The sequence below is a fragment of the Pithys albifrons genome, chromosome 5, assembly GCF_047495875.1.
Source record: "Pithys albifrons albifrons isolate INPA30051 chromosome 5, PitAlb_v1, whole genome shotgun sequence".
Lineage (NCBI taxonomy): Eukaryota > Metazoa > Chordata > Aves > Passeriformes > Thamnophilidae > Pithys > Pithys albifrons.
In genome coordinates, this window is record NC_092462.1 from 9,393,744 (window position 1) to 9,415,339 (window position 21,596).

At 35.5% G+C, this 21,596-nt stretch overlaps 1 protein-coding gene across 4 annotated transcripts in view; it reads right to left on the minus strand.

Annotated features, from left to right (window-relative positions):
- LRBA (LPS responsive beige-like anchor protein) overlaps nucleotides 1–21,596 on the minus strand; it is a 396,467-nt gene that overhangs the window by 98,677 nt on the left and 276,194 nt on the right. For all 4 annotated transcript variants that reach the window (XM_071555647.1, XM_071555648.1, XM_071555646.1 and 1 more), the window contains 3 exons: nucleotides 19,866–19,978; nucleotides 6,068–6,208; nucleotides 4,773–4,892 (listed from right to left, as the gene is read on the minus strand). In XM_071555647.1, the coding sequence (XP_071411748.1) occupies nucleotides 4,773–4,892; nucleotides 6,068–6,208; nucleotides 19,866–19,978 (374 nt within the window). The remainder of the gene's footprint in view (nucleotides 1–4,772; nucleotides 4,893–6,067; nucleotides 6,209–19,865; nucleotides 19,979–21,596) is intronic.

The following is a 21,596-nucleotide window of genomic DNA, read 5'->3' on the forward strand; positions in this document are numbered from 1 at the left end:
GCACATAATAGTGCTATGATAACTTCAGATGGATTATGAGAACATCCCATGGCCAGCAGAATCCTTGGGTTAGCACAGGCTAAGTCTAGTCTCTCAGTCTCCAAAATCTGATTGGATGAAACACATGTCCAGCATCAACTTTAGTCATTAGTCTAGAGATGATTCAGGGGCAAAGAATTAGAAAAGGATGAAAACTTCTAAGTCAAAGGCTACTTTCAGAGTCTCTGTTTAAAACAAGCCATGGTTTGATAATCTATGATTATCATTTAGGCTATAATTTAGTTTCTAATCTCAGTATCCTGCTCAGAAATGAAACCTTGATGTCTCTTTAGCATCCTTCTGCTTCCCAGGCTGTCTGCTCAAAGGACACTCCTGACCAATCTTGGCCAAACCCAATAACCCCCAGTCTCACCAGTGTTTATATACAGCAGATACCCAGTTTGTAACACTAGGACTCTCTTAAGGACCCCAAGACAGTACACACATAATAGCAGACATTGTTAATACTGTAAAAATTCAAAGAGACTTTAAACATGAATCTTAAATTAAAGAAAATTTGTCTAAAAAGATGTGATGCTAATGAGTTTTACAATACAGTTAACTCGCCAAAACAGCATTTCTGTACCTAAAATTAAGATGGTTTATATTATGTTGATAATACGTTGCTAAACACATCTGCATGAGATATGAATTCACATATTCAGATATTCAATCACACCAGCCTTACAACAGCTGTCACTGATATGTTTCATACCACACAATTGACTTTCACATATCAGTATCCATTTTATGATGGAACAATCTGGTACAGTGTAATTGGAGCTTACTAATGTCTTCTGCAAGATTATGGTCTTAGAGTATCTCCTTTTAAACAAAACTACTCAAACTAACCAAAACCAACCCAAGTCATGAGCACATGAAAAAGAATCAAACACACAGAAGTAGAGGAAAAGCCATGAAGAATGACATAGAACTCTATACAAGTGACTGTAACTTAGTTTAAAATAGTAAAAAAATCAATCACATTAACAATGTAATTTTCTTTTCAAAAAGAAAATTGCAGTAGTGGATGGTGAGAGAAAAAGTGTCAAGGTGTTGCTTCACTTTGGAGACAGTCCTCTGAGACTCAGTCTCCCATGACACTCCTACAGGCAAAGCTGAGAAATGGAACTGAGATTAGGTTACAATAATGTGGGAGTACCCAAGCTGGAAATCCATATTCCAAGAGCAGTTATCAATAGTTCACTGTCACACTGGGAGGACGTGGTAATGGAGTCTGCCCTGCTCTTAATACCAGCCAATAATCTCATTAAGGTGGAGAAGTAAAATTTCAGATGACACTTAGAAGGCAACAAAGCTGCTTGGAGGACAGCAAGAAATTTTCAGATGATCCTGAAATCTATACACATGGTACTGAAACAAACCCAAGAAACAATCAGCAAAGTGATACACTTGCAAAAGAGAAAATACATGCAAAGTGCAAGATGGGCAACAGTCATGCTGTTGCAAATATAATGGCAAATAAATTTATTGCAACAGGTTAGCTGCAAACCAGAAGGAACAACTCCTTCTGAACAAGTGCATGCAAATACACTGCCAGGCTATCTATGTTTGCTTTTCTATGGTATTAATTAAACTAACCAGGACTGTTTGCACTAATCATGTAAATTAAGAAGTAACTGAGTTATTGACCATGCCTGTGTACTATTTTAAAAGTACTAAGTGATACTCTCACAAATTGAAAAATACATTGAGTATTCTTCAGTGCTGAAGATTTAACTTAAAAACACATGGTTAATCATTTAAAGGCAACAGTGCTTAGCTAATTAGTGAATAACAAGGCCAGAGCAGAAGTGAGACACTAGCAAACTTCCAAAGGATTTTTAAATTTCATTGCTCAAATAAATGGAAGGGGGAAAACTAAGAAATCAAATTTTATGCAACGTATCACCTCTTGAAATCAAAATTCGAGCAGTTCAACCAAAGGTTATGCCACAGTGCAGCTTCAGTTTCCTGCTTTGATCATCGATCCAAGGCTTTCACAGGATATTGACCCAGATTGGTTGTGACCACACATATGCTTTAACTTTCTCAGCTTTAGTGGTACCAGCCAACAAGAGTTGCCTCCAAAGTCAGCTCGTGTTAGTCCTCCTCCTTGTCATACAGAAACCATCCAACTAAGGTTAACAACAATCTTGGGACAGCAAACATCCATAACTGCTTTCATTCTCTTCACACAAGAAGGAAGGGGAAATCATTCCTTGTAATCAGCCCAATGGTTCTAAACGTCACAGTTTTTTCAGCTGGAAGAGGAATAAACCCTTCTTTTTGCTTTGTGTCCCTTCCTCACCATCAAGTACAAGAGCACAATTATGTGCTCCACTTTATTCCTGCTCTTTGATGCGTGTGTCAACTAAACACAGTCAAGCACTAAGTCAGCTAAAATGTTGCAATTTTGCATGTAAAAAATTTCTAGAGGCAAATGGGACACTTTAGCCATGTATTTCACAAACACTTGCAAGGCAGAGTACCAAGTACCAGGAAACTTGGTTTTCACAACCATACTGAAATATTGGGTATCTAGGTATTTCCAATGAAGATGGTTCTATGCATTTTCAAACATTTTCCTTTCAGATTCTTTAAACATTTCCTAAGAAAACCTTATCTCATCCCCCTTCCTGGTTGCTCCTCCAGTCCCTGGACTCATCCAGTCAATCTTAACACTCACTCAGATGCTTCGCAGCAGTATAATGTAATGCATAGCAGTTCATAGTCTCAGAAGGCTGAAGGCAACTTCACAGTATCATCCATAACAGTAGGGATCCCCCTAAAGGCACATCTATTGCACATTTATTATTTCCAAAAGATTCCTAACCATTACCGGAAAACCCTCTCCACACCAATTGCTAGAGAAGAATTCATTGGTTTTATTTTACTGTTAGAAAGGTTATATCTAAACAAAATCTTCCTGGTATTTAAGCCCATTAATTCCTGTCATATTCAGCATGGGCAGCAGAGATTTTTCCTTTCTTAATTACAGCAGTCCCCATGTAATAGAAGGACTCAAGTTCCACCTCAATCTTCTCTGCCTTCTGAAGAAAAACAAGCACAGCTACTAAGTCTTTAGTTGCACTTTATTTTCAGCACCTTGCATTGTTCCAGTATGGATTGTCTCCAACTAGCCCAAACCTATGGATGTAATATGCCAGCTAAGACCTTCTCAAAGCTGGGCAAAGCTCAAGATTTATGTCATACATTTTAAAAGTTACATTATGTCCTGTTGATGTAACTCCCATGAAACATCTCCCACTTTTGGTTATACCACAATAGTGTTAATTCACATGCATGGGTGATGTATTAGAATCCTGAAGGTTGTATTTTTTTCTTTGCACAGCAGATTGCTCCTTGTGTTACAACTGTATGAGAACCTGCATGAAGATTACAATTCTCACTTTCTCCTAATAAACTTCACCTAACACTTTTCTCAAATAATTTTTCCTTTCTGCAAGGAGTGTTCCCAATTCTACAACACTTCCAGTACCTTCCAATTTAATATCAATGGGAATTGAGGCTTAACCTGTTACTATCAAGAAGAATTCCACTCAGTACATCTTTCAAATTTAATAATGAACTGCTGGTAACTATTCTCCAAATACAGTGGATTCTTTTAGACAGAGTAATCCCAGCTCACTCATAAGACAATGTAAAAAACCAAGATCATCATCTGCTTCTTCTCTGGTTATAAGGTCTGTTACCTTTTCTCATCAGAAACTGTGATTGCTTTGACATAATCTCTCCATGATAAACATGTGTTTCATTTGCTTGTCTCCCAGCTGTCTCCCTGGCACTTAAACACAGTCTGATTATTTGCCTAAGTATTTTTCTGTGGATTGTAGTTAAAATCACCTCATAATTTTTCTTCCTTTTAAAAATCTAAATACTGGATTTGTGCACCACTGATACCTTTTCTTCTCCTTCATTTCACAAGAAAACCCCCAAAATGCACTCTGAAATTCCATCTGCCACTCTTGTTGTTTACAAGGAAATGAAGCCTGTAACATCCAATTAATTTGAAAAAAATCTAATGTATTTTTTGTTTTCTAAACTGTTCTTTCTAAGTTTTGTATAGACATTATATATTTTTGTAACTGGTAATCATTCCACTAGTCACTGATTGCCTTTGATTTCTTTGGTGGGCACTCACAGATGCAAGAAAGACATCACTTTTTCAACACTATCAACTGAAAAATGCTACATTCCATTAATTTCCAGATCAACCCCTCCCTAAGTTGTCTCCTCAATATGCATATAGTTACCAAGTGATTTTGTGTTACTTAGGTCTTTTGCTAGTTGCATAACATCCTGCACAAAATAATATGAACTGAAACATTCTCATCAGGCAGAAACATGAATGGGGTATTTAGGGCAATTCGGTGGTTCCAAGTCTATGACAGTTCTACTGACTTTACAAAGGCTTAAAACGTGTGCTGAGGAACAAAAAGACAGTGAAGCACATCTGTAGAACAAAGGCCCATTTTGCCTTATTTCAGTCTCAGGGCTAAAATGGTTTGCCATAGTTTTACAAAAGATACACTTAAATATCCCAACAGAAGCAAACCCACATGTCATCTCCCTTCAATCTTTTTCCAAGTGGTAGGATAGTTGCCCATCTTCTTCCTTTCCCTTCCCATAAGCTGTAGTCCTACAGCCACAGCTACAATAGAGGCAGAAGCAGCATAAAACCCGTTCCCATCATTCAGGCAGTGTTTTACCTTGATATCAGAAGTGTCACGCTGACTGTTGCGCCACGCCCTTGAAATGGATGAGAAAGTTCTGTCTGCATGATCAAACTTCCCACCTTGCAGATTCAGGAAAAGGGTTGTGAAGGGCTCCTAGATGTATACAAAAAGATTAATTAAAACCAACAATGTATTATGTCTTTAGAAATTTCAGGGTAAAAAATAAAAACTATTTATTATTCTTTTGAGGCCTGGTTGTTGATGATGCAATTTTTCTGGCAGATACAGAGGAATAGCAAAGGGTTAATTCTATTATCCAAAAATGAGAAATACCAGCTGATGCTTATTTGTTCAATAAACGCTTTTTATCCCTACTTCATGCATATATACTCAGATAAAGAAAAGCAAGTAAAATGAAAAGAAAACATTCACAGGCTGGAGCAGAAGCCACAGTCAGTTGTGACACAAATTGCTCTCACAGACACCTAAGATATTTTTTAAACTAGCATGTACTGAAAATAACACATGCAATTTATTTTGTTCAGGGTGATCTGTTGCTGCAAAGCACAGCATTCAATACCCACAGCTTCAGGATTGTTATTGTTTAATATATAATTTATGATTTAGAAAAATGTTTTGAAGATTTAAAAGCCTCCTCTTAGTTAAAGAACACTTAAGCACATATTAGTGGATAATTGCTCGAAATTAGCCAAGCACTATAAATTACTTCAAGGATTTATGTATGCTTGTACATTCTAACAAGCTTTAATTAATGATGTGCTGCTAATGCTTAGCCAAAGAAATTACTTCCTAGGAGATAAATTGCCATTCAATTTTATAGAAAAATGCATTGTTTAACCAATACATTATCAATATGTAGCATCTCAAAAGTTACTCCCACACAAATTGCAGCAGATTTGAAAAAAAATAATTATTTACACCACAGAATTTCATGATCATCAAAAAGCAGCTCACTTATATTCATTAGGAGGTGAAAATTAAATACATTAAATAAGAACCACAAATGTTCGGTACTCAGTCCAGTCAGAAAATATGCAAGAAAGGAAAGTTAATCATGCCTAAAGAAGTATAAAAACGCATATTAAAAGCAATTCTTAAGAAGAAAAAGCTTTACTGATTTGAAAAGGCAATACCACAAAAATTAAAACTTTCTGCTTGCAATCTGGAATACATTTCTCCAATGCTACTGATTACAATTACTAGAAAATTTCAGTACTTTCCTACACCAGAGTTTAGTTTACTATTTCTAGACACTTGTTGCTTTCATCATCATTCAGAGGAAAAGCATTTTTAAAAGATATACTTACAATCCTTAATAACCACGTGAGTGCAAAACTGGCTGTTGAATAATGTGTGCCATAGTGGAATTTTGGAACCTGGTCATCTTCCCACGATTCGTATCTCTCAGCAAAGAACGCTGCTCTCTTCGGGTTCAGAGCTCCAATAGGCTGCAAGATTCATAAAATAATGCATTAAATAAATATAATTAACATCACTATTATCAAATCATACTCCTTTTACTCTTCTTGGTAACCAGAATCATTGGCATGCAAATAGTAAGCAACAATGAGAAACATCTCCGGATATTCTTTTGAAGAAAAAAGTAGTGACTGATAGGCTGGAAGAGTATTAACAGCAGACTTGGAATTTTGATATTATTATTCTTGTTTCTATGTTTTCTATTACCATCCCAAGGCAAATTTACTTACTTCATAAAATTTTAAACTTCAAAATAAAACAAATGAAAGGCCACAGTTTCTATATTAAAACACTGATACAAAAGAAACTACATCTGTATGACTAAAATTGTTTATCCTATTTTCACCACTGCTGCCCATTCTTTGTTTAGTGCTTACCTAGAAGATAAACACCCAGGGATTTATTTAAAAGTAAGAAATGTATTATTTTGTTATCTATAGTTATGTGTTTCTTCAACAGACTTTTACATAAATTATTTGAGTATATATCACACAAATCACTGAGAAACCCAAATGTGAATTTAGCAATTCCATATGTAAAATGTCATAAGAGATCTAAAGTATCTTTGGATATATATGCAAAATACATATACAATACAATTTTGTATACATATTGAGCATATTGCCTGTATGTTATTAATGTAAATTATGTTCATCTGTATAGACAATGGGTGCATTCAAGTATAACTGAAGAAGAAACATGAAGAAAATCTTTCCTTCTTTACTTCAAGAATAAATATACTTAAAAATACACTACAAGGTAAGGAAAAACTTTAAAAGAGAAGTCTTTGAACAAAGGATCAGCAATATAGTCTTCAATTCAAGCTCAGCTGAAGTGAAAAACTGTGTCTGCTATTCAGATTATTATTATTCAAATAACTGATTCACATGAAATTCGGCATAAAAGCTTCAAAGCATTTTCTCTTCTAGGACAGATTAGATCTTGGAATGACCTAAGATTTGATCTTATGTTTTTCACTTAGAGCACCTTTCACATTGCAAGAGGATAAAGCAAACATCTTAGGTTAATTACTATTTTTGCAGTTCACTAATTTGAAATATAACCCTTTAAAAGAAGTTGTTCCTCTATAAAAGGGTTTTTATCTGATTTAGCAAATTTATTCCAGGGAAGTATGAAACTGACTCCAAGAAGTCTCTTTGTTGCAAGAATCATTTTGGAATCTCCATCTGCACTGATTTTCCCTAAAGGCTCAGCTATGCTTGAGGGAAAAAAGAAGAAAGAAGGTCAGTGGTAGACAAATTATATAAATTAAAATAGAAACTGTGTTGTGCTGCATGGTTCTGTAACATTTTATGTATTCTCTTTATCTGCCTCTATTGTTATTACTCACCAAATGAGTATAGCCCAAATCAATAGTTATAGAATTACATTCCTTGAATATAAAGCTAAACCCAATTAGAATTGATTTCAGTCTCTTTAAAAAAAAAAAAAAGAAAGAAAGAAAAAAGGGAAATAAACTGAGGGTATCATGCAGAGATCTATATAGCCAGAATCCACAGTATTGATTTTAGCTGTTATTGTTACAGTTGGTTTCTGAAGCCTGCAACAGGACAACTATCAAGGCATGTCACATTTATTTGCAGGCAAATAAAAAAAGTCCCCAAATGAAAAAAGCTTAGGGAGAAAAGAAAAAAAGAAAAAAGAACTGTGGAGCTGTGCACTGACAATGATACACTATCAGCTTACTCAGAGAAGTTACAGTGGGAATACACACATTGAATTATACATTACACGAATGCACTGATTTATTGTGGTAATAACATCCACCTCATTAAAAGATTCTGCTTTGCTGCAGTTGGAGGGCTACATATTGTTTACTGCTATAAATTAATGGCAGTGCACAGAAGACTGTGGAACCCTTCTAACAATAGATCTGTAATGACAGTGCTGTATATCACAGCTTCCCCAGCAGCTTCATAATAAAATGGAGACAATGTATTGGGCTAATACATTCTACCAGGCAGGCCCATATTTTTCTGACAAGTGCTTGTAAGGATGAGGTGATTCCAGTGTGTTCCACACAGCACATACAAGGAATGTTCAAACACTCACCGACTTTTAATTTAAGTAAAAAATCCCAATTAATTCAAATTTTGCAATTATTTCACATTTCAAAATTAACAGGGAATTATGATTACATACTGTATTGCCTCCCCTGTGGGTTAATGCCAAGGGAAAAAGAGTAACTCCAAGCCAAGCTCTGCTAGATGTAGCTGTGAGACCACAAATTTACATTACTCAATACAGCTCCCCTCTGGCTACAGACCTCTAAGGAAGAACGAGCTGAAAAGCTTTCACATCCTGAAATTCCAGAGCATATTTTATCTGCAGCATCTCTTTTCCCAGAGGAAAATAAGATACTAGTGCACCAATAAAAAATGTTTATTTAGAGGGAGGGGGGAAAATTAAAAGAGAGAAAAATTCCAATGAGCAACAACAACGGATGAGATTAAAGGAGTAAAAATGAAGAAAAAAGTCATTTGTGGCTGTTAAGTTTTCAAATAGTATTAAAAAATGAATGATGCGTATGAGTTTCAAGTCAGTGTTCATTCAAAAGGAGGGTCCAAACTGGAGGAAGAACTGAAGTAAGGCAGTTTTTGTTTTCACTTTTCCAAAGGCAGGATCACCTGTTTTTTGACCCAAAGTGGTTGTTGTAACAGCATGTGCTACAAATATGAAAGTTACCAGCTAACAGTATTTGATATTAATTTTTAAGTACTCTCAAATATAAGAATGCATCAAAATAAATAATCTCACATCTTTACCATGAACTGAATATAGTAAACTGCAGTCTTTGGACCAAGCTTGCTTCCTTTTTTGAGATATAACAAAGAAAAATGGTTTGCTGAAAAATAACTGAGAAAACACACTGCCTCTTATCATCTACTGTGTCAAATATGTCCAGACACTATGAAGTACAGTTGTTAGTTCTTAGCCTTGCTCTGTGCCAGACATTGGAACAGTGGTCCATCTTGCCTTTATTTTCAGAAAAGGCCCTGTTGCACTCACCAGAAATAAACAGAATGCCCACTGCTCCTCTACACAGGGCAGAAACTCTCCTGGATTCTGCCACTCATGATCAAGAATACACCTATTTTGGAAAATTGCTGATGAACTAAACTAAACAGATTGAAGCCTTGTTCCACATTAAGAAGGAAAAAGAGGTGCTTTTTATTCCTATCTAATGTGTTTTCATATTTTAAATAGTGTTACTCCAAATAACAGATACTTCTTACCTGTGCTGCCTTTTGTTACTGGATTTTACATGTTTCTGTTACTGAAACAAATGCTGCCACTTTTGCTGTTTCCTATTAATGAGTTTTTAACTCATTAATATTCAAATTCCATGAAAGGCTGGAGTACTACTGCAGGTAAATTGCATTTAATTACTGCAAACAGTAAGTAGTCAAGATACCATCATTTCATCTTCACTGTTAACTGCTGTCTCTCTGTTAGTTAATATTAACAATTAACTACTAGAAATCAGATCTGTGCAAGTGCCTGTGAGATCTGAAAATTAGAGTTCCATAAATGAGGTCTCCGCTGACCAGTGCAAGAAGAAAGATCTAAAAATTAATTAAAATGTTATTATTTGAAATCTGTATTTCAAAGTGAAAAAAAATAGAAGGAAAGAAAGTAAATTTAAAAAAAAAAACAGAAAAAGAGGGGGGAAAAAAGAAAAGAAGAAGAAGTGCTCTTCCTTGTGATTTCTTACACTGTTTTCTCATCCACTCCAACCAGGTACTTGTATTCCTGGGAATACAATTGTCTGTATCACTGAATTATGTTTGGCAGCATCCTTGCCAAGTGTGATGTTTGTTTTCCGTGTGTCTTCTTTTCAAGATGACTATCTGGCTTTCATTACTGATATTTTTCATATATTCACTGGGCTTAAAGGACCAGGGGGAGCATTAGGTCATCTCATCTCGCCCTGTGTTGGTATGACAAGCTGTGAAATCCCTTTCTATCACAGGATGTTCAGCCCAGCTCTTTATGCTTGATTACAGCATGAGCTGTGTTTGGCCAACCTGACTCTTGAGGACATGGACAATCTGCTACTTCTCCTGGAAGCTTTTTCTACTGATTGTTCTGATTTTCATTCTAAAAACTACATATTTTGATTTGGTTTTGAATATACTGGTGTGCTGTCAAAGAGATCTTATTATGCTTCTCTCTGACGTAAAACAGTCTTTACTTACCCAGTATTTTCTGAATATAGAGACATTTATAGACTATAATTAGACTTTTAATAAACTTAAGAAATTGAGGTCTTCGGGTCTTCTACTTTAAGACATTTCTTCAATCCTTAAATTTCTCTGCAGCTTGCCTTGACATTATGTTTGTAGCTATAATTCTAATCCATTATTCTGAATACAGGTATTTCAAATAACTGTGGCAGTTGAAAATTTGGAGGGACAAGGATAAGAAATGGGACAATAATGTAACACAAGTTCTGAAGAACACTTCCTGTTCTTTTTATATCCACCTAAAACTCAAACAATTTTCAATTATAAGTAAGAGTGGCAAGCAAGCAAGTCTTCATGTGGTCCACAGAGAACAAACAAACAAAACCCATAATTACCCTAATTACAAAGACAATTATAACTTCTCATATAATTAGATTCCTTCTGAAACAACAGATTCATTGCTTCAGGGAGCAATGCAGAACAAATATAAATAGGTTAAGAAAATAAACCAGAAGACAACTAGATCACCAGTCTATCAGTGGCCACTAAACATGACTGTCTGAACTATTTCCCCAGTTCACAAAGGAATTAAACTCCTATGAAGTTCACAGATTACATTGTTTTAAAAAAATAAATCCAATTTCTATTCTCAAGAAACGGAGTATCCAATAAAGGACAGAAGTAAAAGCAGAAAACAGTCATGTGTATGCAGATATAAAGTATTTTTGCATATGTTTATATTTCAGATTCTTTTAAGAGCATGAATATTTCTTTGAGACAGCAAGAACAGTCAGGAAAACTGATCTAAAGATCATTTAATAACTAGAATGTCTGGACATGTCAATATAAATAACATTTAATGGTGCAAAACACGGAAGATTCCCAAAGTCAACAGTTAAAACAATGGATCATAAACTAATGTTAAGCAAAAATATTAGGAAAAACTATTAAGCAATATTAGCCATGTTTTAGGTCAGTATGTTAGTGACAGGACATACCTCAGGTCACCTAAAACCTTGGAGAAATTCGAATTTCAAGGAAAAATCTCCATGCCTTCATGTGACTAACAATGGTATCAAATGCTATTACAACCATCTGTGGCAGATTGCAAAACAATGCACCGCTGAACTGCAAACTTGCAAACTAATTAAGCACACACTAATTAAGCACACTAAGGTTTAATCAATTGTTCAGCACAACTGAATGTTGCACACTTCCAAAAAGTCAAGGAGAAAGGAAGTTCCTGGGAGTCAGGAGGCAAAATCAAGCTGCTTGCAGGCAGTGAGCTGAGTATGGCCGTTAGGTAGTGGAAAATAATAATTCCAGCCAAAAGCAACCATTGGCATATACTGTTCATGATAGTCTGTCAAGGGAAAGCAAGCCCTGCATTGCTATTCACTTACGTAAAAAACAAACAAAAAAAATCCTTTTGTGGATTTTGAGAAACAGGATTTAGTGAGAAGTCACATGCACTTGACTCATAGCAGGAGATGAAAACGCTCTCTCTTCTGCCTCCTTCTCACAGACTGTGCTCCTCTGCCAGCACATCATACGAGACACAGAGAACAGCACCATTATACCTAACACCAGATCTGTGTAAGACAATCAGAACTAAAAGCACAATCCTTTCTGTTTGTACTAACAGCACAGGACCTCAAGCTAAAAGCTGACACAAACTTGCCTTTTCTGCAGATTTCTGTCAGGGCACACAAAATATACATTATTCTGTATCATGTATAAACACCAAGCCCAACAAAAAGAGCAGCAGCAGGCTAGGAAGATGCACTTGGGAAGCTGTAAGGATGTTTTTACTGTAATCTGTACTGTTTCAGAAAACTATTACAATCAGATTATAACAAACCTGAATATAAACAGCCAGCTAAGAGCCCATCGAAGTATCTTGTTCCACACACACACTGCTTTGCTCCTAAAAGGTGAATTCATCCATCATCTTATTCCCTGTTTCATAAGATCTCCTGATTAGTCAGCCATCACCTTCAATACCATCACCAGATTAGTATTGTCAGAAAGTTTTATCAGCTTCCTTTTCATCCTTTTTTTCAGATTACTATACATGCTGAACAGTATCAAGTACAGAACAGACTTCTACAACATTGGTGACCATCACACTTTGGAAACTAACCTTGTGTTTTGCATTCTGAGGCAGTTTCAAGTGATTGGCTGGGCATGATAAGTACATTCTTTTAATTAATCTTCTTAAACTATTCACCTCAAGCTTTTAGGATTACATCATCTTTTCCTAGTAACATTTTTCTGTTGATTTCCTTCAGTTGATCTACATTTTGGTCTGTTGATATTTGAGTTTTAGAAAGATCATCTGATGTGTCCATCAAAGTAAGTCCATAGTCTGAGAACCACCTTAAACTTCTCCTTAAACAAAGATTATTGTTATTTTACCATGATGTCATTTTCTGACAACTAATTTTAAACCTGGATTGTTGTTTGACCCCAAGAGCCTTCCTGCTTCTGGGAGTATGAACAACTCAGTTTTACACAGCTCAACTAGGTGAGATAAATCCCATATTCATTTCCCAAATGAGTGTAACTTTCAACTCAGTCAGCATCATGTTCATCCAGAAATCTGAGTTACACAGATGTGTGCTGTAGCACTTCACAGTCTGCTGGAACTCAAATATATGAATATACAAAGGAAGAGAGTCTGTATCAAGAGAATAACATTCACTTTACATTAGGAAGACAGAAAGCACACATTTAAAAAGTCTGTGGCCCAAGACATGTGTGTGAAATTACTTCATTTTGATTGCTGGTAGATTTTATGACCAGACATGTGCCCCACAGTTTCTTGTGATCATTTAAAAGGTCGTGAACCTCCCTCAGTTCATTTCCAACTAGAGGATGACATATGTTCAGGACACCTAAAATTGAAACAAGAGCAGGATGGACAATAACATCAGACATAAACTTAGAATATAAGTTGGAATATCCATGGTTAATTTCGAGCTATAGTTTTTCTTGTCTTTGAGTATTTATACATACACAACAAAACTCTTTGAGGCAGGGGAAGAACACAATTATTAGGCTTATTACCAAAATTATTCTTTTTGAACTTGTAAATTTGGCTTTTGCCTTAATACCTACATAAATTTAAAAAAAATTGCTTGAAGATAATTAAGTGATACTAGAAAGTGATATATGCATCCCAAGTGCAAAGAATATGCTTCTTGTGGCCTCACAAAATACTCCTCTGGTGGGAAAAGCAGAGAACAGGGAAGAGAAAGTATGACTGGCAACGAGATGCACTCTATCATCCACTTGCATGTTGTCCAATAAAGGTGGTGTGTCAGAATAACCAACTAAAGACAAGAGGAAAAAAAGGTGATACTATAAAAGGATGGTTATAACACTGTCAGAGAGCAACATAAATTACTAGAATATTTTTTAAAATTCTACCTACATTAAGAGTAGGATTTCAGAAAGTATTTTTGATAAATCCTCTCAGAGACACATTTGGACCAAGTTTCAGCCTCTGCAGGTCTCTGTAAAAGTCATTGAAGAACAGGCCGCTATGGAAATATTTTTATTACAGAATGCATGGCAGGCATATGATTATTATGAAAAAGGTGAGACTCTGCATGAAGGTTAAACCAGCATATCAGCCCACAAATCTCTCTGAAAGAGAAACAAGAAGTTGATACTAAAATCCAAACAGTTGGGTGCCTCGAAGGACGCTGTCTAAGTCGGGCTTGACAATCCAATCACTACTTAATTCCAATAAATCAGTGTTCCTCGTGGCTGAGGTCTCGCTTTTCTGCCCTGAATCATCTCTGGCGCTCCTTGTCCGAGGTGCTGAACCACACTCGAGGCTGGCAGGGACACGGGTGGCTCGGTAGGTCCCTGGCCATGGTGCTGCAGACACAGACCCGCAGGGCTGTTCGCAGCTCTGCCTCCCAATTTTGGCAAATGTGCTGACGGAAATGATACAACACTCAGCGGTCAGAAAGGATAGCTGACCAAATCTACCATTCATCCAGGACGGAATATGAGTGTTGCTGGCATCTGAGAGGCTCACAAAATCCCTTTTCCTGATTTAGAAATGGGGAAAAATTACATTATTATGTCAAAACTTTTCATAGGAATGTAACAGACTGCTCAGCACTTTGGCTTGTACTGTTTCCCATTACAAAACAGATTATCTAGTCTTAACAAAGAAAGCCCAGAACAGTCCTAAAATTCTGGCACTGTCATGAGATGTGAACAGGGAGAATTCATCATCTTGCACAGCTTTCTTCAAAGAGGGTCTTTACAATTCCCTTCCCACCATCCCTTCTCAACTCTCTCTCTTTGTATTCAGATAATAGATCAGGAAGAAAGGGTTCTCATTCTCCCAGCTAGATTTTGCTATTCTGTGGTTTCCTAAATGGAACCAACACATGAAAAGTTCTGCTCAGAGAATTGCTGCTTCTCGTTAAAATGCTTCCCTTCTCCTAAAAATTTCTCCCAATGTGATTATGCCAAATGCTTATGTCTACCAACCTCTTTGCATAAATCCAATACATATCCACAGCAAGGTAATACACCAGTTTCTGTAATAATTTCCCTCAACTGTTCCCTATTGTGCACACAATTTTAGAGAGGATGGAGTGTTCCTCTCCTCAAAGAAGCAACTTGTGTTTGACAAAGACAGCATGAAAAATTATCTGCTAATGGAGAGGATGTGATAAATACACTTATGTTAAAAATAACGAAATCCATAAAAGACTAAAACATGAATAATGAAAAATGTGTCTCCTTTTCAGATATCACTGCTTCAGGCTGACTGTAGATACACCTCTAACATGCTTTCCTGAGATGATCCAAAATTCTAGAAAATATGATGGGTTTTAAGTACCATGGATTAAATACAAAATATGAAATATTTTATTTCCTGTACTACCTTATTTTAAGCAAGGATTCCCATGAACTGCCCTGAAAGGAAAAAATATTTGTACCTTCTTTCCAAGGTTATTCTGTCTGCTTTAGAATGCCTTTTAAGTATGCGGTATCTTTTGTCACAGGAACAGGTGACAAATTTCCTGCCTGAAATACCAGTGACAAGGCAACCAGGGCAGATGCTCAGCCCAGGAGTGTCAAGCCTCAAAGGTTTTAGTGCCTAAATTTCAGATTAATTGCCTATCAAAAGAAGCCATCACCACTGAACCCACTGCTGTTAGTTCTCACACTGTTCCTCTCATCCTCTTTTAGTGTCCAATTTTAAGAACATTCTTTTTGCTTAGAAGGACACTGAATTCTGGGGAGTTTATCAGATTTAACTGGTAGCAACCCGAATTCATTTTGTGTTGGAGCATGAGCTGAATAAAATGCAACTTTTGTTTCCTACATAAAAAGCACCAGTTCACAGAATGCCTGTACAAGTTTTAATGCCACTCCACACAAAAGGGTTTCTTTTAAATATTTATGAAACTACAACAGGTGCACATCAAAACATTTGTTACTTTCTAACTCTTTGCCAAGAGGTGAGAAAAGATAACTAAGCAAATTTCATGCCATCCCACCCTGTTTTTCTCTTGAAAGGAAAACAGGCAGCACAAGCTACATGTGCAATGAACTTGTACTCCTGCAATGGGCACCCTGCAACACAATTCAGGCTGGCACGGGGGAGAACAGGCAACAGTGAAGCTGACAGCAGAACAACAGAACCAGGCTACTTTGTCATAGTAAAAATCTATTCTCTCTCTTCTGTCAAAGTGTATTTTATATCAGTGGCTCCCACATACCAATTAAACACCTCACTTCACTGAAGGTGAGAGCTATTTGTTGCCTTTGTACACTTGACTGGAGAAGAAGTCATTACATACATAACAGCCACTATAAAATTGGTAATGATTTAGCAAATATTGCATGGAAATGATAAAAATGAGAATAAAAATATTATTATGTACACATGTAGCTATAGTGCAGACAGAAGAAGATTTAAGAGTGGCATAAATTTCTTTTTCTAGTAGTGTCAGTTCATGATCTTACAGAATTTTTGTGCCTTTTGAAAGAAAAATTATTAACAACTACCTGTATACAGCAAGATCTTGTAACAAACTTTTGAGAGTATAAAATCATGCTTTCATATATCAGTATTTATCGTGTCTTTTTACTTCTATTTTTTTCCCTATCCAAGATCAGAAACACAACAAAATTTATTGCTACTACTGAACAAGGAAAAAGAAAAAAATGTGGTTTTGAATACCATAAAGTGACACAGAAAGGCACATGTTCTGGTGGGAAACTGTGTCTGTTGTATAAATAAAATATATACAGCTATAAATACAATATGTAATACTCATTCCAAACCATAGTCACCTCTTAAGAAATAAACACTGGAGTCAAAGCAGGGTAACAGACTGGCAGTGCACTCCTGGCATTTGTCAGGAGCATTCATCAGGCTGACAGTAATATTAACCACAATCCATTTCAGTTGCTTTGGTTTATCATGGTGTGACTGATGTCCAAAACAGTGCCACAAGAAGCTGCTTAAATAAAGTGTTGGTTTAACCTATACACTGAAGTCCTTAAATCTGTACTAACTGTGGAGTCCTAGATAATATATTAACAAAACTGTTACCTATAGTTTGCACTTTATAATGCCTGACCTTAATTTGCAATTTCTAAATAAATAAAAAGTTAAGTTTTCATTGTCATTAAGTACCGAAAAATGTGAAAGTATTGACCTGACATCCTTTCTGCCAGAGCAAAATCAAAGCTTTCCTTTTTACTCAATTGGAGCACTAAATTGTGATGAGTTTTTGGATGTGCATAAGAAAAAAAAAATTACTATTAAAGCCATGGAAAAACTTAAGTGAAATATCATTAAATATTTTAAAAACCTTTAGCAGTGCAAAGGAATAGACATGCTATAACACATAATTATTACTCATTTGGAAGCTTTACCCCCAAGATAACAGTGCTACAATGAAAATATCACAATCTGTATGACAGTCACAAATTTTCATAGCTGAATATTAGCAAGGTCTTTCACATACTTGTCACAACCTCATCATCTGACATAAAGATAAACCTTTAAACTACACAGAGTTGCTACTGCTAGAAATGCCAGAAGAGTAACCAAAACTAAACCTGCTGTATCTGGGACAGGTGTGGCACAAAGACTTGCACTGTGTATACGGGAAGGGCTGACATTTACCCACAACAGCAGTTACATCTTCAGAGACCAAGACACACTGTCTGATCAATAACATTTAACAGAACCTGCTGGAAAATCCATGCTAAATATCTGTATAAATATTTACTACTCCCTAACGAGGGACAATTCTCTGACAATTCCCTGTTAGATTAAAAGCCACCAAGAATATCACGTTATAGGCCTAAATAATATTAATGGAACTATTTCTACTCAAAATACAGTATGACTGACATCCAATATTGCAGTAATTATTTGCTGTCTTAGGATCACAGTTTTCAAACAAATTATTAAGAAGGTATATGTAGATACAGATACAATCTAAGGAAAGTCCACTTGGCAACATGCCCAAGTAATGACCTCTCTCATCAACAGCAGTGGGAAGATTTCCTCAGATGAAAGTACACTAATTCTCCTCAAAGATTACTTTCATGAGCAAAGATATCCTTATTAACCACTGTTAATTGCTAATTAATCACTGTTAATCCTAATTAATCACTGTTAATTAAAAAAACCACACAGAAATAGAGCAGGTTTGTGATCCAATTTCTTAAAGGAGGCAAGTGCAGTACCTAACTTAAAATCCTCCCAACTCAGAATATTCTACAAATTCTGTGATTCTGTACAACGAGGGGAAAATGCTCTACACTGCACTTTGTTCTATTCCAGGGTGGAGAAAGAAAAGTAGGACTACAGTGCTGACTGAACTGACTCTTTAAAAATGAAAATGCAATTAAAAGGAGACACCTCGGAACTACAGCAGGCAGAGAATCCTTCTTTTTTTTTTTTGTCTTGAACTATTTTAGCAATGACATGATATATGAAGAAGTGGCATTTAACAAAAGCTAGTGGAAAATGAGGTTGTACAAATTATCTCATGACCAAGGAACTTACTAATTATTAGTACATTTAATTTATGTACTCATTCAAGCTACACAGAGCTGATGTTACTTTTAAGTTTTCATTTTTCACTTAAGTACAATTCACAACTTGGTTGGTGATAGGTATTTTTAGTTGCCAATTGCCTTCAGATATTTGCCTGGGGATTGTTAAAAAAGCATTGATTAGATCACAAAAGAAAACCATTGTTTTAAAATACTGTTCACCTTTGAAAGATTTGTTGAAATATAAAATATGTGCAGGTTTACCCAAGAATATGGATCTGTGTCAGTCAGACATTCGGAGAAAGCACACACTTAATGACTTATTCAAATTAATAACACCATTAGAAAATGTTACAAGGGTAGTACCTCAGAATCTCTGGACTTAAGAACATTATTCCTCTACATAAATATACACATACAAAAGGTATGGTATAGTATTCAAATATACATACACATATATACATGTATATATATATTTGGTGACTACACAGTACCTTTTTAAAGGTTAAAATAACAAATCAACAATAAAAAAGTTTTCTGGAGATTTTTCACAGACCTGTGTTTAGCTTAATCAATTGCTGAAAAACTTTCAAAGCTGCCATACTTAAAGGATTTTTTTCCAATCAAATTAGCAATTTGTATGGAAGACTTTTGTAATAAACAAGCTATTTCCTGTAAAATTTTAGCAAAATATCCTGTTTGATGATCAGTGCACCCAGTTTTTGTAGAGAAAATGAGATGCTTCTACTTTTTTAAATGAAATACTCCTTTCTTGGAGACCACTGAGAGAAAATAATCCCATTCTACAAACAGGCTGCAATATGTCTGTGTATGGGGGGCAGGTGCTGATACAAACCCATAAAGCTACTCTGCCTGAAAGGAGATGTTTGGAAAAGTTGGGAACACTTGATAATGTCTGTCTGACAAAGGGCAGCAGTACTGCTTGAGCATACCTGAAGGGTCAAAAATACACTTTCTTCCTATTGGAATACAGGCAATGAATTAAAAGTACCTAAAATACATTATTATTATTATCATTTATTATTATTATTATTATTATTATTATTATTATTATTATTATTATTATTATTATTATTATTATTATTATTATTATTATTATTATTATTTAGCTTTGCTGCTAAAAAAAGCACAATTCTCATCAGAGAAACCAGAAAAAAGCTAATTTTTAATCTTCAGCAACATCAGCATTCCTAACTTCATTAAAATTTGAGATGAAAATCTAACCAGCTCTGGGATTCTATGTTGTGCCTTTAACATTAATGTATCAAACACGGTAGAAAGCCTTTACAAGACTGCAGGTTACTATGATAAATATATAAATAAATTATTTGATGACAAATACCTTTGACAAATCCCTGAAGTTGCTGGGAAGAGTAAGGTCCAGCTCCTCTGATTCATAGTTGGTGATAACCCAAGGGAAGACAGGGTACTGATTTAAATCATTGTAAGTTCGACCTGACAAATAACAAAATGAAAAAAAACCAACCACTGTGAATAAAGAGTTATATTTAACTAAAATACCAAGCTCTAAAGATGCTACAATATAATTTTATGAGCTCTGAGAAAGAACTGCAATTTATTTCAGTTCTTCTGTCATTTCAATATTCTACTTTGCTTTATTGAAAGGATAATGAAAAAGTTCACAAATTGCTAGTGTTTAATTTAAAACATTGCAGCCCATTTCACTTTAATTGTAAACTCTTTTGCATACAGTAAGACTGACAGTTAAATCCATTCATTTTCCATGCATTTCTCCTCTGGTTGTTTCTGTCATCTTGCCTTCTGTTTCTTTAAAGTGAAACATTGCAAAAAATGGAGGGATAATGACTTTTGTTGATACTAATAGAGCAATATTTTTAAATACTGTATTAAATACAATACATGAAAGCAGAATGAAGCAGCTTAGTATTTTAGACAGAGAAATTATTCAATTAATAATCATTTCCTCTAGAGAAGGCACTTTGAGGGCAATTCTTCCTTGCCTGTTGTCCATTCAAGGACATGCCAACATTTAGCAAAACAGAAAATCTGCTCTGGATGCAGGTTCATGTCTACACCTTCATGCATCTAAGCTGGGAACAATACCCTTCTTCCATTAAAAACAAAATATTCAATTAGGATAAAGGTATATCATATACACACACATACACCACATAGCTGGTTTCTAGTTTTAAAATGCAAGATTTTTACATGGATCTTGTGTCTTTTTATGATATTGTTGTAGAAGGTCATTCCTTCGTATCATCTTCAGTCAGTATGTTCTTGAGATTTTCTGCACCCTGGTCTTACAAGTCTCCAAGGGACAGGTTTCAACTTCTTCCCCAGGAGTATTATTTTACAATTCAATCTATAAAGTTGTCAGAAAACATTTTCTAAACCTCCACCTAAGGTTTTCCTTCTTCCAGTTTTCTTACAGCATTCAGTATTTTTCCATCCTGGTTTGCAGAATTTTTAAATGGTAAAGTCAGATCCTTCCTTTCCCTAATTGGTTGGCTGTGTTGCATATTATCTCTTATTCAGGATTAAAGCTACTTACATGACACTGGGATAACTATCTATTTCTTTTAACTCCCTATCATGGCCAACTCAACCTTCCCTTTTTCCATAATGTTATCTTTTTGTTTCTTTTAACCTCAAGCACCAATTAGATAGGAATTCAATTTATTATTTCAATAATACATTAAAGCTGAAAAGGATTATTCATTAGAGGCACAGAAAACAGTGCCATGATTTGCCTCATTCAGCTGGAGCAGTAAAGAGGCAAGCAGATCAACCCCTACTTGTGAAAAATCTGCCAGCATCCTGCCATCTCTGACTTAATGACTGATTACAGAAACCAGCAAAACTGACCATTTGTATAAAATGTAATTAGTGTGAGCAGAGGCATTTGTTATATCAATCGTGTTAGCAAGAGCCAAGGCTGAAAGGGAATTAACAGACCTTTCAACACTGTCAATACCATGGAAAAGAGCTGAAAATCGAGAAATTTTCCAAGCTGCTCAGAGAATAAAGTAAGTTGGAAAATAAAAGAGAGGTCCCGAGACCCAACAATCAGCCTCCATTTACTAAACTC